The 17,365-nt window shown below is 47.0% G+C and overlaps 1 protein-coding gene across 1 annotated transcript; it reads right to left on the reverse strand.

Annotated features, from left to right (window-relative positions):
* Window positions 1-15,109: 15,109 nt before the first annotated feature.
* On the reverse strand, window positions 15,110-16,054 carry Foxe3 (forkhead box E3). The gene has a single exon (XM_051188298.1). The coding sequence runs from the start codon at window positions 15,986-15,988 to the stop codon at window positions 15,134-15,136; it is 855 nt and encodes a 284-aa protein (XP_051044255.1). The 5' UTR covers window positions 15,989-16,054; the 3' UTR covers window positions 15,110-15,133.
* Between the last annotated feature and the right edge of the window lie 1,311 nt (window positions 16,055-17,365).

Consider the following 17,365-nt stretch of genomic DNA (forward strand, 5'->3'; position numbering starts at 1 on the left):
TTGGTAGGTTTTTTTTTTTTTTCAGCTGTCCTACATATTAGCCCACCCATCACAGAACTCATCTATTAATTCAAAAACTGCTTTCCAGACCTCACCTCTTGCCTAGGGAGATGTTTCAGGTGGCTTTCTATCCCTTGCAAGGATCTAGGCCAATTTATTTTAAACACTGCCCAGAACAGAGGCACTGAAGGGTGGGGAAAGGGCTGCCCTAGGGTTCAGTAGCCCCTGCCTTTCCCATCCCCCAGACTCAGCCTGTTACACAGTGGTGCCTTCACCCTATGGAATTCCCCCGTTCTCTGGGCAAATATCTTTGCATGGCCCATGAAGTTGGGATATTCAAGTCCAGGAGAACCCCCAATGGAATAGGAAGCACGGGAGAGAAGGGGTTCTGATGACAACATCTCCCTAGTTAAGCCCCAGACTCCTCCATCTTTCTATCTTTCTCACTGCCTGGCCGCCCAGCTTGAACATCCCGGAACAATTGAGAAGTAGCCCCTAAAAAGACAGTGTGTCTATGCAGGGTCTTCTGTTTGAAAGTGCTTTTATAACTGTCTAGGAGTTGGGTTGCTCCCACTGGCTTCTAAGCCACTTATCTCTTAATGTCCCTAAAGAAGCTATCCTCAAGTGGATCCGAGACAGGAGATCTTTCCTGAGATAGTATAGATATAATTAAATCAATTATGAAACGGCTAAAGTACTGAGCAGCTGACAGGGAAGTTTGTCCCAACACTAAGGCAGAACATTTTCTGCAGCCTTTGGGTTTGGAGCTCTAAGAGTGCTCTGGCCTGTCCCGGCCACTTCTAGGCTGTGGAAAGAGGCTGGAGCTGAACAGGGCATTCTATGTCCACACACTTCTACAAATTTATTTACCAACCGACCAACCTTGGGGAAAGCTGCCAAGCCCACGCTAGCTAGCCCCCTCCCCCTCTCCAAGAGGCCACAATCCGGCTTTGGAATCTCAATTTCCCATTGCTGAATTTGGAGGCAGAGACTCCAGATCCTGTGACTAGAGATGGACTTAAGGGAGCCAGGCACTCTAGACACAGAGGCGACAGGTGCCTGGGCTCCAGTGTGTGCACCATGATTTCAGCCGCCCGAGCAGCCCAACCCTAGGTACCTCAGTTCAGGGTGACAAAGTCACAATCTTCCTCTGCTTCCTTGACTCCTGGCCAAGGCCCCCTCTGAGCCATCCATTCGCAGGCAAGTAGTGGGAGGCTTGCTTAAGCACCCATGACCTACTCTGCTGCTGTGGTGTGGTTGAGACCAGAGCAAGCTGGTTCCGGTTCGTTGGAAGAGGGTTGCAAGCTCAAGAGAGGGTTAAAACAGCACCATCCCCAAACCGCTGAGCAGAGGTGTCTGCTCAACTTAGGGCAACGAAGAACTCAGAGAAGAACTCAGAGCAACCCGATTAGGTAGAGATTGCTGGTAGGGCCAGTAAGTAGGGATACTTCCAGATGCCCTGGAGTGGATGCCCGGGGTCTACACCTTCCATGGTGGATTCTATGGGCTCTAGGTCCCATGGTCTGTTTATCTGTCTGGGCATGTGTCTAACTTGCTCAGTGTGGTCAAGAATACCCAAGAGCAGCAGGCATTGGTCCGGTCCGGTTAGAAATTTCCACCACCGACCTCACACGGCGCGTTCGGTGTTTGCCAGGCCAGAGGGACCTGAGACTTCCTTAGAAGATTGGCTATTGAAGCTTACAGCTTTCCTCTACAATCTGACGGAGCAGAGAACAGGTCTGGGACCAGAGAAAGGGCTGTGTCTGCTAGCTTGCAGATCTTGAGAGGAGCGATAAGAATCCGCAAGAGTGGGGAAAGCTACAATGCTGCCTTAGAGACCTCCTTCCTACCAGTTTCACACTGTACCGAGAACAGCCGCACTCCGGGAATGGAACGCTCTTCTAGCGTCATAAATTGGAGGAAAGCAGAAGGGAATTGGGCCTTGCCTTGGGAGCTTAGTTCCCCTATGCGTCGTTACATTTCACCTTCGCGATCAATTGATGAAGTGGGAAATACTGCCGAAATCCCAGGTTCGGGGAGTGTTTGCAGAGCCTCTTAAACCCAGAGGTAGCTGAAGGAGGGACCAGCCAGAGTTCTCCCTACCCACACCCCCACCCCCACAGCTGCTCAGTTGCTATGATGGATTCCTGGAGAACAGCGACCTCTGGAGGAGAGTCGCATCCACTCAAAGTCAGGAACTGCACTCTAGGTAGAGACCACTTCTCCATCTTCCTTCCGCGCACATTTCTTGAGCACTCACCCAGAAATTTGGAAACTGGACTCCGCGTTTTGCTCACCTTGGCTGCTTTTCCTAACCTGTCGGCATGCTTCAAATCCTTCCGAAATTTCCTGAGAAAAGCCTTCCCAGAGTCAAGACCAACCTCCCCTCTTCCTGCTCTGAGCTCTTCAAAACCTAACTCCAGACCTGCTCATCACTGCGGAGTCCACCTGCTTACCTAAGAGACCGTTAATGTACTCCTCACACACCTCTTGCGTGCTATGCCGTCCCCAGCCACCCACCCTCTGGTCTCGGTAAAAGAAGACTGAAGTCTAAAACTAAACAGTGAGCCCCCCCCCATTTTTTTGATTGTCAATGTGTTTATTATTGTGGGGTAACATATACTTATTAAAGAAAAAAATAATACTAAAAAGATTACATAAACCCAAAAGTAATATGGTGTTTCAGAGATGAAGGGAACAGCTGAGTGTATTTCTCAGTGAAGGCCCCTGGTGAGATTTTAAAAGCAGTGATCTCTCTGGCTTCTAGGGACCTATATCCACAATGCATTTAGAGACAGGTTGTTTGCACAATGTTTCCTGTGGGCCTGTGAGTTGTGCTAATAATATCTGATGTCCTCAGCAATTTTTGGTGGGTCCTGCCCTAGTGGTCTGTCACAGAATCTGTCATGTTTCCCATTGAACTGTAGATTTTTTTTTTCAGAGCTCGTTTCTCATGGGTGGGGGGTTAGGAGGGGGTGGGGTGGGGGGGATGGGAGGAATGGGGATGGAAATCCAGAGACAATTCATTTCTTGGGAGTCACACAGCAGATTGGCAGAAGGGGTGGGGACTAGAAGCTTAAGTCTAAATTCTCCAGGCCAGTCTTCTCTCCCTCTCACCTGACAGAGCAGCATGCAATGTGGGGAAGGGGCTGTTCTGATGGGGAACCTAGGAATTTGGGACACAGGGAGAGGGAATGAAGAGAGAACTGGTGAGGGGACCCACTGCTCCAGAATGGGACCATAAAGAAAGCAGACAGGGTGGTTGTGCTGAGACATTCAAATCCCCACCTCACCCCTACCCTCAGCCACAGACCAGAATGAGTTGCTTTGAGGGGCTCCAGTATTCAGGATCTGACTGAATGTTTTATGTGAGCAAGTGGATGTGGCTGGGGATTGGGAACAGCTTCGAACATCACCCTCTTCCATCTATGATGACTTCTTTTGCCCATGGAAGGGAGGGGCTGAGATCTTTCCTGCTGATCCATCCTTGGGTGGACCCAAGAGCCACTGAAGGCGGGCTGCTGGTGCAGAAAGGGACCTGTGACTTATAGCTGATTTGCCTGAGGCCATAGGGAAACCTTCCCAGCTGCCTGAAACATTTGCATGATTACCTTATAGAAAGGTGTGCTAGTGTTCAAGCACAGGAAATTTACAGCCTACCTATCCAGCCTCACTTGCAAGCCCTCTCTCTACCTAACCTGATTGATTTACTCTTCCCTGTTCATCCCCAGCCTGACTCATTCTTCCTGATCCTTCTTAGTCTATTTTAAAAGTCACTTTTTTCTTAACCACTTTCCCCACAATACTTTGGGCATCCCACACTGTTAGGGGCTCCCACTCTGAGCTCCCAAAGCCATAACTCCCCCTGTCCTTGGGTGTGCTTTCCAGTTGTTCTTGTGTACTGTGAGCTCCTTGAAAACAAAAATTATATTCTGTCCTTCCTTATCTTTCCTTATTTATAAAATAAGGGTAATGACTTTACCTACCTTGGTGAGCTGTTATGAGTACTAAATATGTGACTTAGACTAGTGCCTCAAACTTTGAAAGGGCTCCATAAATATCATGCATTGTTATTAACAATAGTTCTACTCTCTTCCATATACAAAGCCCGACACACACTAAGCATTCGATTGTGTTGTATATGTGTGTAGTGAACAAATTTTGTAGCTGATCTTTCCTTCTGCTTGGGTCTCCCAAGAAAGCAAACTTAAACTATAAGTAGAATTGTGTGTGCTTCTCTTCCCTGAGGGGAAGAGAAACATGTTTTCCTGGATAGACTCTGTGTCAAAATTTCTGGTTTTAGAGCTAAAATCCTTTTTGTCAATGGTTGAAAGTAGACTGGTCTTTATGTCTTTTGCACCCAGTGTCTGTGCAGGAAGATAAGTAATCTCAGGAATCAAGAGCTTCTCTCTGACTCTCCTCCTAGTGCAATTAAGCTGAAATGAGCAGAGGGAAACAGCCTAGAGAGGTCCAGGTACATTGCTCCAGTTCTGCCTGAAACTGGGACCATTGACCATGACCCCTGGCCCCAGTCTTTGGGCTTCTGGTGTGCTCTCTGCTTCAGTCTCTCCCTGTTTTTGTTTGGTTGGTTCTTTTTGTTTGTTTGTTTTTGGGGGGTTGGGGTTTTTTGTTTCTTTCTTTCTTTCTTTCTTTGATTTTTTGCTTTGGTTTGGTTTGTGATCTATGTGGTTCCCTGGGTATGCCCAATTCTGTTCACTTCCCTTTTAGCTCCAGGAGCAGATAAGCAACCCAACTGGATCTAAGCATAGCATTGCCAGTCTGAGGCCCAGTGACCATGCAAGCAGTAGATGATCTAAACTGAGTCAGCCACTCCTACTGTATACCTAAGCTGGGCCAGTCACTCCTACTGTCAGTATACCTAAGCTGGGCCAGCCACTCCTACTGTAGTTATGTGAATATTAAGATATGGGATATATCTTCTGTCAGACTCTGAGATATATGCCTCCTGGGACTCTGGAAAACATCCTTCTCATATTGGACTGGAAAACAAGTACACAGGCTTAGAGCTGCCAGAAGCCATCTTTGCTACCAGGTGGGAAAATGCTGTTTGACACTGAAGCTCACTCCAAGAGAAAAACAGCCCACAGAGAGTAATGGAAACTTGATAAAAAATAGAATTGGAGGTCCTGGAACCAGCTTTACCTTCCACATGGTGGGTGGGCAGTTTCTTATGGTAAGTGAAAGTGTATTGAATTTCTGCCCATTGAGTTAAGTTTCACCAAGAGCCAAGTTACAGGGGAGATGATCACTGAACTGCCTGCCCTTTGTTTAAAGCACAGAAGTGTCTGTCTGTTCTAGCCACTAATAAGTTTGAAAAACAAGCTGTCATTCACAGCTAAAACCTAACCCTAATTAATATAAGAAGGATGACAAAATGTCCTATAGTCACAAAGGAAAGGCCTAGGGTTGTCAAGCAAAGGAATCAAGGGTAGACCCAGCTACTATATCCAGTTCATAGAGGGCTAATCTGGGCCAGAGACTTATTTGGCAAAGGAGAGCCAGAAAGCTGGGATGAGACTTACATTCTGTGACCCCATACAAGGAAAATGTCATGGGAAGATGATGTGTCTGAGATGGCATTTGCTTTGGTGAGTTTGAGCTACCCATTACTAAAGGAGAAGCTGGGCAATCACTGAGTAGGTATATTAGTGACCTCCAAGTAAAGCAGGAAGGGTTCTGGTCATTGCTTTATGCCCCCTCTCTATAACTCTCAGATACTCCCATTTCCTTGCTTGTAAAGTAAGTAGCTGGGCTTTGTACTAAAAAAAAAAAAAAAAAAAAAAAAAAAAAAAAAAAAAAATCTAGCTAGTCACCTCAGAAACTTCTGAGACCCTGAACTGAAACTAGAGCCTCTATAAGTCAAGTTGTCTCAGCAAACTCCTTACCTTTCTCTCCAACCTTAGCATGTTTGATGATGCCAGCCAGCTTCATCCTTTTAAGAGAATGCAATGCTCTTCCTCTTGCTTTGGTCTCAGCTAATAGGGAGCAGCAGAACCTGAGACTAGAGACCCAGGCTCTACATCTGGAACTGGTTCTGCCTTCCTGTGGGAGCTTGGCTGTGTCCCTACCTCTTCTAGGACCTCAGTTTCCTCCTCTGACAAGTTCAAAGCACATATTCCAAACAACTGGCTCTAGAGAAGAACTAAGTGACTGTGCCCCACCTACGAATCTGAATGTGGCAGCTACCATTCAAAGCAATGCTAACTATATTACTATATTACTATATTTTCTTTGCACTCCCTAGGCCCCTCAGATCCTGCCAAAAGGGGCTGCTTTACCCTCCTGCTAGGATATCCCCAAAGGCCTGTGAAGTGGACTGATCCTATTGTCACAGGAGATTAGTCACAATTGGAGACATAGGACAAGCAAGTGTATCTGGAAGCCAAGATGACCGAAAGATGGGAGAAAAAAAAAAATCTGCCAGTTGATCCAGGGCTATAGACTGAAAGGGAGAAGGACCAATTACCATAGACAGAATGGCAGCCAGAGCATAGAATAACCCAGAGTTGGGGAGGCAAGTACCTCAGCTTACCAGATCTAGAGGCCAAAATATCTGACAAGAGGAGCTGGTAATAGGCTCTAATAAAGGGCGCTGGCAGGAGAGATGTGAAGTTTGAAATTCTCTGTGCATGGTCAAGAAGGGTCCCTCTGAAAAACAAAAGGAGGCATTTATCCAAAAAGGCAGTACACGGGAAGTGTGGTGACCTAGCAAGGGCTGAGTAGAAATTCACTTCTATTTCCTGCTTGTGTGCCTGCACATGGGTGTGAAGTATGTACAAGGTCTCCTTGTGGCAGTGGTTGAAAGGGATAGAAACAATATAAATGCCCATCAGGGAGGGGTGGGGTAAGCAAATGCTGGCAGTCCCTAGAACAGAAGCATATGCAGTGTAAAGCAGAATAAATAAATCCATGCATTAGCCTGAAAGGAACTCCAGTATATATTGTTGAGTGAAAGGATTATGGACCAGTAGAAACATTTATGTGGTAGTTTTTGTTATGTTTTGTTGTTGTTGTTGTTGGTTTGGTTTGGTTTTTTGTTTTGTTTAGGGGGTAGTTTTTGGTTTTGCTGTTATTTTGAATTTCTTGTTTCATTTTTGAGACAGTCTTACTATGTGGCCCTGACTATCCTAGAACTTGCTATATAAATCAGGCTAGCCTCACAAAGATCCACCTGCTTCTGTCTCCTGAGTGCTGATATTAAAGGTGTATGCCACCAACCCTAGCTTTGGGTGGGTTTTTGTTTCATTATGTATTTATGTATGTATGTACTGGTTTCTTCAGACAGGGTTTCTCTGTGTAACAGAGTCCTGGAACTCTCTTTGACTGCCCTTGAATTCACCGACATCTGCCCGCCTCTGCTTCCTGAGTGCTGGTATTAAAGGCCCAGGGTTTGTTGTTTTTGTTGTTGTTGTGGTTGTTTTAAGGATAATATCTATCTGCATTGCTTTGTGTATATAACCAAAATACCTGGCAAGCACTCTCCCCACTGAGCATCTCCCAACCTCAAGGAAGACTTTCCATGGGATGCTTTTAAAGCCCTGTGAATACATTACATATCCAAAAAAAAAAGAACTATGTTAAAGGGACAGTAGAGAAAAAGATGTGTCTTTTGGAAGTTGGTTCTTGCTTTCCACCATGTGGTTCCCAGGTCTTGAGCTCAGGTCATCAGACTTGGTGGCAAGTGCTTTTATTCACTGAGCCATATCACCAGCCCCCACCTCATTTGACACAGAGCAGAAAACCCTCACCTGCCAATTACAAAGGTCGTCATACATTGGCAGAGAGAACTGGATATATTCTTCCTATTTTCATAAGAGGCTTAGGCAGAGGCCAAGGTACAGTCTAAAGATGAGTGAGTGGCCTTCACAGCTCTCTTGTAATGTAAAGCACTTGGCACAAAGTGTGACTGCCTGCCACAGTCTGTAATCTAGAACAGTATCTGACTTGTCTCTGAGCTCTCAGCTGTGGACCAGGACAAAGCCTGACTCAGTCTAAGAGTTTGGGAAAGTTAAGAAATTGCTATGAAAACTAGGGAAAGAGAAAGACTTGGCTGGGCATTTGACCTGAAACTAAACCTCATGCTTTCTGCCTTAGTTTAGCATTTTTCCTCAGTTTCCCTCTTATAATATAGGGCATTTCTCTGCATCTAGAACTATACATCCCACCCTCATTCCGAGTTTCTCTGCAGTAGAGCAGCTACCAAGAGCGGCCAAGAGGAAGTGGAGAGGAAGCTGGAGATTTGGGTGGGATTCTCAGAGAACGTGGGAACTACTGCCAGTTTCCTATTCCACACAAAACAAGTGGGTTTTAGACTGGAACAAGGACCTGGTCCCCACAAGGCTAGTATGGCATCCAAGAGAATCCTGGCTTCATTCCAATGATTTCCTACTTCAAATAAGTACCCAAAACATGACCAACAGGTGGCGCTTTTGTCCCCATAAACTTGATGGGGGGGAAAGGAAAGAGACAAGAGGAGGAAGCAGCCTGGTGGAGGAAAGAAATTAAAAATGAGTCAAGAAAAGAGAAATAGAAGACCTGACACTTGGCTTGAAACCTTTCGAGATCCAAACTGGGAATGGGTACTGAGGAGGGGACTCTTGTGGTTCACTGAGGAATGTTACTGGTGGCTGGGACTTTCCACCCAAAATTTCGCTTCCATTTACTTCTTCCTTGGAGGAAGAAGATTGGCTTTGGAGTTAAGCAGACCTGGACAAAGTCCTGAATCAGCCAAGTCAGTCACTTTGTGGTTTGACCTGGGTAAATGACTTAACTTTTAGAAACTTCAATTGCATAATTTATAAGGAGGGGGTTGATTATAACACTTATAAAAGGAAGCTGGGGGGGGCTGAAGAAATGGCTCACTGATCAAAAACACATACTGATCTTCTGGAGGACCTGGGTTTGTTTCCCAAAACCCTTACCAAATGGCTCACCACCACCTTATAACCTTAGCTCTAGGAGATCTGACTCCTCCCCTTCTTTGGGCATCTGCACTCATGCACACACTACACACCACACCACACACACACACACACACACACACACACACACACACACACACACACTAAAATTTAAAATACCAGTAAGAGGAAGCTAATAATGCTAAGACAATTTGCAGGTATTTTGTTGTGGGGATTTTATACCTTTCGTATCTCTTTCTTTTGTTGTTGTTTAGTTGGTTGCTTTTTTGTTTTGTTTTTGTTTTTTGTTTGTAGGTTGTTTTGTTTTTGACACAGGATCTCACTGGTCTGGAGCTCACTTTGTGGACCAAGCTAGCCTTAACTCGTAGAAGTTCACCTGCCTCTGCTGGGATTAAAGGCACATGCCAGCACATCCAGCTTTATTAGGCTTTCATAGCTTCATAAAGTAGATTGAACTGGAATAGCTTCCGTTTCTTCTGTATTCTGGAACAATTTATATCTCTAGAAAGTAAGTTTCTTGGGGGCTAGAAAGATGTCTCAGAGGTTAAGAGCACTGGCTGTTCTCCCAGAGGTCCTGAGTTCAAGTCCCAGCAACCACGTGGTGGCTCACAACCATCTACAATGAGATTTGGTGTTCTGTATACTAAATACATTTTAAAATCTTAAAAAAAAAATAGGTTTCTTGGTGGTTTGACAGCATTTACAGGTAAATCAGCCTAGGTGTGCTCTATGACAGTTGAGGAGCTGCCCCTGAAGGGTATTACCTGCTGTGCTTGTGGATCTACTGAGCCTAGCAGCTCCCTACATCAGTCAAGCCAGACTTTAGTCAATGGTATATTCTTTCTGTGACTTTATACACCTGCTTTTTCCCCCTGCCCCAAGCATCTTTTTCTGTAATAGCCCCTTAAGTGGTCTCCCTGTCTGGCCTCAGGTCTCCTCTAACACCATTTACATAGCTTGTGGTTACAAAGGTCCTTCTGGGCATGAGTTTGGCTTTCAAAATTAAAAGTTCACATCTGTAAGTAAGTGTATGGTTTTCAGTGTATATATTTATAAGTAGTCCGTAATATTAACTCTCTTCTAGCCTAAGAGTTATTTATTTAAATAAGTTTTCATTCAAACATATAGTATATTAACCCCTGTATTTTGAAAAATCCTCCCTGTCCCCATTATTAGCATCTCCCAGAGAGATACTTCACATGAGCTTAAATAACCCAGTAACACCAGGGGAGGGCCCTCCATTTTACTCATTATTCTTTCTTAAGTAAACCCAAATTACATCCAGAGATCTGACAATTGCCTGAAGGAACTTTTCTGTTGACACAATCGTCAGGCCATTGTCAAGGGTGTCACTTTTCTATGCACTGTTTTCCATGTGTAAGGATAATGTTAGTGTCTTTTTTGAGCTGAATCTGCAGGCCCTCAAATTAGCTTGATATCATCGTAAGTACAAAGCCACCCTTCCCCGTCCCCAAATTCCAAGTCTCCTAGATCAGGAGGCATCTCTGAGTACCTTTCCTCTGGGCTCCTCAAGTGAGCTACATGGCTCAGTGGGTAAAGGGCTTGCCATACAAATCTGATGACCTGAGTTTGATCCCCACAACTTATGATGGAAGGAGAAAAATGACTTCTAAAAATTGTTCTCTGATCTCCACATACATACTAAGGCATATGCACACACCATCACACACACACACACACACACATACACACTGGCACTAGCGCTCACACATATACATCACACACAACAACAACAGCAACAATAATAAATAAAGATTTCTCAATGGTTCATCTTCCTGAAAACACTCACCAGCATGTTGAGCTATCTTTCCAGCTTCCTTGAAGGTAAAACATATACTAAATTGAGGAAGTACCTCTGATTCCCTCAATCCCTACACCCTCCCCCAGTGAAAGCCTACGGAAACACAGCTTTGACTCAACTATTTCACGGTCAAAGTGCATATTTAGCTTCTCGTGTTAAAATAATCATCTTAATTTTAGATATGTGGTTTCCAAAACAATTTACCTCTACTGGAGCAAGGAAATAAACAAAGAAAAAGGAAGATATGGAATCCAGGAAACAGAAGACGCAACACAGGACAGAGATGAAGGGATGGTGGAAAGAAATTCCAGAGCAACATCTGTACAGCAGACATGGAGAACCACCAGTCCAGACTGGAGCCAAAGGACAGAGAAATCTGGGAGAGTTGCCCCCATGAGGGCAGACATGCAGCAAAAACAATGATGAACTTCCTCATATACTTGGTCTTGTGGAAAATTGTACTATTAGAAAGAGAGAGATTTAGCAGTAGATAGACCCTGAGCAAATGAAAACAAAAAAACATAGTTAGGTACACAAAAGTGAACGTTGTATACTCGAGGTTTATCAGATAACAAACTGTATACAGTATACAGAATAATAATGCAAATGTTATTATAAAAACAAATATAATCCAAAATTAGTGAGGAGGGAGGAGATTTTAGAGGTAAATAATTAGGTGTCATAATAGAAAGTCAATCGTTAGAGCTGAGGGTGGATTTTCAGTGACAGAGCACTTGATTGACTTGCTCAAGGCCTGGTTTGATTCCCAATACAACAAAAAGAAAAAAGAGGGGAAAGGGCATTCATTACCATCTCAAGAGAGAGGATTATAAACATGGAAATATATTCCAAAACAAATAAGAACTGTATTTGAAGCCGGGCATGGTGGCTCACGCCTTTAATCCTAGCACTCAGGAGGCAGAGGTGGGTGGATCTCTATGAATTTGAAGACACCCTGGTCTACAAAGTGAGTTGTAGGACAGCGAGGACTATTTCACAAAGGAACCCTGTCTTGAAAACAACAAAAACAAAATGACATAGAGAACTGTATTTGGAGAACTATACTGGAATTATCATTTGTAGGGCTAGATGCAGACTATTTAAGAGCAATGCAAGATGTCAGTTGTGAGCTTCTGATTGCTATTTGACTTGCAACATTATGTGCTTATTTCTGTTGAACAAAGGCCTAAATTAAAGGACTAGAGAAGTAGTACAATGGTTCAGTTCTTGACCAGCGTGTGCAAGGCCCTAGGTTCAACCCCCAGTACCAATAAAATAAACATTAAAGTGTGCCTACAGATTAAAATTATTTATTTTATTTTATTTTGTGGGTATGAGTATTTTTGCCTGCATGTATGTATGGATAACACTTGCATGCCTGGTGCCCAAAGAGGCTAAAATATGATATCAGATCCCCTGGAACTGGGATTACAGACAATTGTGAGCCACTAAGTGCATCCTGGGAACTGAACCCAGGTCCTCTCTAAGACCAGAAAATGCTCTTAATTGCTGGGGCATCTCTACAGCTCCAACTTCTAATATTCTTTTTTTAAAGACACCTTTAAAAATTAGGTGAGTGTTTTGCCTGCATACTTGTCTATCCATTATCTACATGCCTGGTGCCCAAGGAGGCCAGAAGAGGGCATCACATCCCCTGGAACTGGAGTTACAGACATTGTGAACCACCACGTGGGTGCTTGGAGTAGAACCAGAGTCCCCTGTAAAAGCAGCCAGTGCTCTTAATCACTAAGCCATCTCTCCAGGTCCATCCTCCTTATTGAGACAGGGTCTCTCAGTGATAATGAAGCTTTTTCATCAAGACTGACTGAACAGTGAGACCCCGGATCTAACTGTTTGCTTCACAGAACTGGAGTGACACTGGTGACCCCAGCTCAGGTCCTTGTGTTTGCACAGCAAGCACTTTGACTGATGAGCCATCTCCCAATCTATCTCCAGGGCTTTTTGATAGGAAAGTTGGGTTACATTCTAGATTTTTTCAGCATCTGCTAAAATGTCAGAATTTTTAGGGCACTATAGGGTATATGGCTTTCTAGACTGTAAATACTTTGAAGACATACACAAGTTTTCTTGTTTGTATCTCTATTGGGTACAGCATATTCGTGATGCTGTTAAGTATAAACCCTGTCCAAAGGAGGAAAAACAGAAAGAAAGACAGACAGGAAGAAAGAAAGAAAGAAAGAAAGAAAGAAAGAAAGAAAGAAAGAGAAAGCAAGGAAGGAAGGAAGAAAAAAGAAACTGAAAATGTCTTTCTGGAGTTTCAGTTTCATACTGACCTTGCTAGCATTTCCCTGAGTGCCCTTAAATCCTGGGCACTGAGATATCTGTGTGGCAACAAATGGTATTCAAAGCCAGGAATGGTGGCACATGCACACCTTTAATCCCAGTACTTGGGAGGCAGAGATAGGTGGATCTCTGTGAGTTCAAGGTCAGCGTGGTCTACAGAGCGAGTGCCAGGACAGGCTCCAAAGCAACACAGAAAAACCCTGTCTCAATAATAATAATAACAACAACAACAATAACCAAAGAATGAATAAGAAAGTGCCAAGATACTCAGTATTCACTAAAACAGGCACAGTGTTAGACACTAAGGGATTCAGCTGTCTGGTCAGCTAGTCCACAGATACTAAGGGCCCCTATGCACCAGGCAAAATGGGTCTGATCCTTGCTCAAAGCAGTTAACAGCTAGAAGAAGACACTTTAAAAAATCATACTCTAAAAGGGGCCTTCTGGCCTTCTCAGATTTCCACACACACACACACCTTTCTCCTATGAGCAGCTCACTGTCCACCCTCACCTTCCATCACCACCCTGTAGCCTCAAATACTGGTAATGTAGGAGAGGAACATCAATCACCTTGGGCTTGCTACACATTATCCTCTCCTCTGCCCTTTCCTACCCCCCAAGTCAAGATCTACTAGACTGAGAGCTTGGAAAAGCACGCTTTTGGGCCAGCACCTGAGACCAGGACAAGGTCACTGCCCAACTCCCTCCCTCCCTCTTCAACCTCTGAGGCAGCAACGTTGCCGCCCTGTCCTTGGTGCTGGGCATATCATGAATCATTTCAGTCAATGCTGCTGCCCCTCTCCCAATCCAGCAGGGGACACGAAGGGAAGGTGGCCTGTAATTTAGCCTCATCCCTTGGAGCAGGGAGTTTTCATTGTTTAGGCTAAGTCAGCTTGGGCCATTGCCCCTCCTCCAGCATAGTGTGCCCTAATTACTTGAGGATTTTATTAAAATGCATAATCTGATGATTCAATAGGTCTGTAGCGGGGGCCTGAAATCCTGCATTTCTAGCGTTTCTCCCAGCGATAAAAGTCCATGGACTTCCTTTTGAGGAATGGACACTTTCCTGAGAAATAATGATTAGATTAATTGAAATTAATGTGCTCCCTTATCCTTGGCATTGGGAATGGTCTCAAAGATCAGGCAACCTGCTCTCTAAATGCATTCACCCTCCCGCACCCCATTTCCTCTCTGCCATTCACAAGATGCAGGTGGCAGACTTCTGGCAGACTTCGTTCAGGCCTGCTGTGTGCACAGCTATGTCGAATCGCACCTTGACCCTGCTCCAGGAAAATCTATCTGAGGACTCAGAAGGAGGCAAACATCACCCACCATCCTTTCCAGCCACTCTCCAAGTTACCCAGCCAACACGACAAACCCGGCGAAGGTTTTGTTTCTTTCTTTCTTTTTTTAATTAAACTAGCTTTGATTGGAAAATAACAATAACCCAGTAAGTTCTGTGCTTTCCACAGAGGCCCATTAATCCCCGGTTCAGTCAGGAGACACTGATGTTGCAACCTAGAACAGTCTGAAGATCGGTCCTCAGAACCTGGAACACAGCAGCCAGGTGTGTCTGTGTGGGAGGGGGCTCAGTAAGAAACCAAGGGCAGACAGGTAAAGCCAGAATAGGGGACAAACTTGTCCAACTTGTCGTGGAAGTCATGAACACGGGAGTCTGACCTCTAACGTTAGCAAAACATCAGGGGTCAAGTAGGTGGCCTGAGACAAAAGCTTCCAGACAGGAACTCACAAGGATTCTTGGGGCTAGAGACCCCACCGGTGACCATCCAGTCCCAGAGCATGAAACTTGGCACTGTGGGGATGCATAGGTGGGACGTGCAAGTAGAGGGAGGGGTGAAGGCCTCAATTGGAGAGGTCGCTTCAGTCCAGTGTTGAGGAAGTCTGAGTCTCCGCAGGGATGGAGGAAGGGCAAGGAAGGTTTAGCCCAAGGCAAGGCTAGGGGACTCAGCAGAGAGCGCACTGCTGAGTGTGGTCCCCAGAGCCCGGCACGCTCTGCTCGAGCAATGGCTGGAGGCTCCGCCAGGTGCTGTCTCAGCGGAGATGGCTACAGGTAGCGCTCCAGGCCGGGCGCGAAGCCCGGCTGTCTCAGGTAAGCCTCCCCGGGGCTGAGCGGCCCGAGCGCTCCGGCCGGTCCCGCCAAGGCCAGGAGAGGCTCGGCGGGCAGCGGCGCGGGCAGCCCCAGGCGCTCGGGCGCGGCCGAGTAGAGCGGCGGCGAGGCGGCGGCGGCGCAGGGCGGGTAGGGGGCGTCGGGCGCGGCGCAGCAGGGCGGCTCGGAAGCCACGGGCCCCGGTGCCTCCGGCTGCAGGCCCAGCAGGCTGTCCAGGCGGAAGATGCGCGCGGGCGGCGCGGGCGCGGGCGCGGGCGGGAAGGGCGCGTAGGGGAAGGGCGGCGGAGGCGGCGCGGGCAGCTCTGCGCGCTTGAAGCGCTTGCGGCGCCGCAGGAAGCTGCCGTTGTCGAACATGTCGGCGGCCGCCGGGTCGAGCGTCCAGTAGTTGCCTTTGCCCGGGTTGCCCGGCTCGCGCGGCACTTTGACGAAGCAGTCGTTGAGGGTGAGGTTGTGGCGGATGCTGTTCTGCCACTTGCGCGGGCTGTCGCGGTAGAAGGCGAAGCGCTCGGTGATGAAGCGGTAGATGGCGGCCAACGTGAGGCGGCGGCCCGGAGCGTGCGCCAGGGCCATGGCGATGAGCGCGATGTACGAGTAGGGCGGCTTCCCACGCTGCAGCGGCCGCCGGCGCCTCCTCCCCGGGCCCGGCGCGGCCGTGGGCTCCGCGTCCCGGCTGCTGGCCACCTCCTCGGGCTCGCGTCCCGGCTCGGCTCCTGCTAGCGGCGACGGCTGCGGCCCCGACGGCGAGACCGAGGGCAGGGCTGGGAAACCCGAGAAAGCGACGTGTGCATCCATGTGCGAGGGTCCTAGGGATTCAGAGCCCCTGCCCGCGCTCCGGGAGAGCGGGGGTCTCAGGCTCGCCTTATATGTACGCACATCCCCCACCTCCCGGGGAAATGGCTCGGATCTGCCCTCTAATTTGCTTTCCCAGCCCCCTCTAGCATCCCCCTCCCTTGGTCTAGTCCCTTTGGGTCAATTTTCTCAGACCCTGCCTCATCCCTGAGTCAGTCTTGGCCCCATCCCTGCTCAGTGGCATTTGGTCGCCCTGCTCCCATTACCCCCGCCCTTTTGGGTCAATCCCAATGACAAATCCACCCATTCAGCACACTCTAGTGCCCTCTCCCTATTTTGTGCCTTCTAGCGGCCAGATACCCCTCACCCTCCCTTGTACATCCAGTCTCTGCTCCAGCAGTCTTTGCTAGCCCTCAGCACCCTAGGTGGCTGATCAGGGAAGCATCGGGCTACCTTTGGACAGTAGAGAACCAGAGCAAGGGTGATAGAAGATAGCACAGAACCAGGCTGCCTTTGTTGTAGAGGAAGATATTTGGACAGTCTAACTCCTTCCCTGCTGCACCTCCTTCATCCTTATCCATCACCAACTCCAGCTGGGCCTTGTGAACTTTCTTTGAAGATATAAAATGGGGGGGGGGAGTAGTCCACCTGCTTTAAAGTAAGACACCCCCAAAAGCACATACCCCCAAATGCTTCCACAGAGTGAAGGGCTGAAGGAACTGCTCTCCGATGCAAACACTATCATTAGGGGTGGAGAGATGGGAGAGTTATTGTTAAAATACCATCCTCCATTACCACACAGAGGGAGCCAAAGGGTGAAGGAGCCTTATCTTAAAGCAGACAGACAGACAGACAAGATCAGTCGAAGTGAGATGGAGCAGGGATGGGAGAGGTAAGTGAAGGGTTGCTAGGCTGAGTTCTAGAGGCTCTTACTGTCTTTGGAGTACAGTCAGCCCTTGAGAAATTTGGGCCTACAGACCCCATCCCTGATACAGTCAGGGGATACATTATCCCCCTGAAAATGACCAAATCTCCCTTCGGGTGACCTGTGACCCTAGCATGACAGATTCCAAACTCAAACATGGAGCTCAGGGGCTTCCCCCTTAGCTGTACTCCCAGCTGGTAACATCACAACCACCACTGTGTAGTATTTTGGTTTTGGTAAATACCATGTCTCATTGGCATTTAAGCTTCTCTGGGAGCTATTATAATCCCCATTGCTTGAATGAAGAAAGCAGTGCTCTGAGAGGTTAAGTAGTATCCCTCGCCTCACACAGCTAGTAGTGTCAGGATGGGAATGAAACCCAGTCCTCATCACCACACTTCTAACACCATCCCTTACAGTGGAAGCTTCAGTTGAGCATGATGGCAGACATGTGA

This window comes from Phodopus roborovskii, unplaced genomic scaffold, assembly GCF_943737965.1.
Source record: "Phodopus roborovskii unplaced genomic scaffold, PHOROB, whole genome shotgun sequence".
NCBI classification, from domain to species: domain Eukaryota; kingdom Metazoa; phylum Chordata; class Mammalia; order Rodentia; family Cricetidae; genus Phodopus; species Phodopus roborovskii.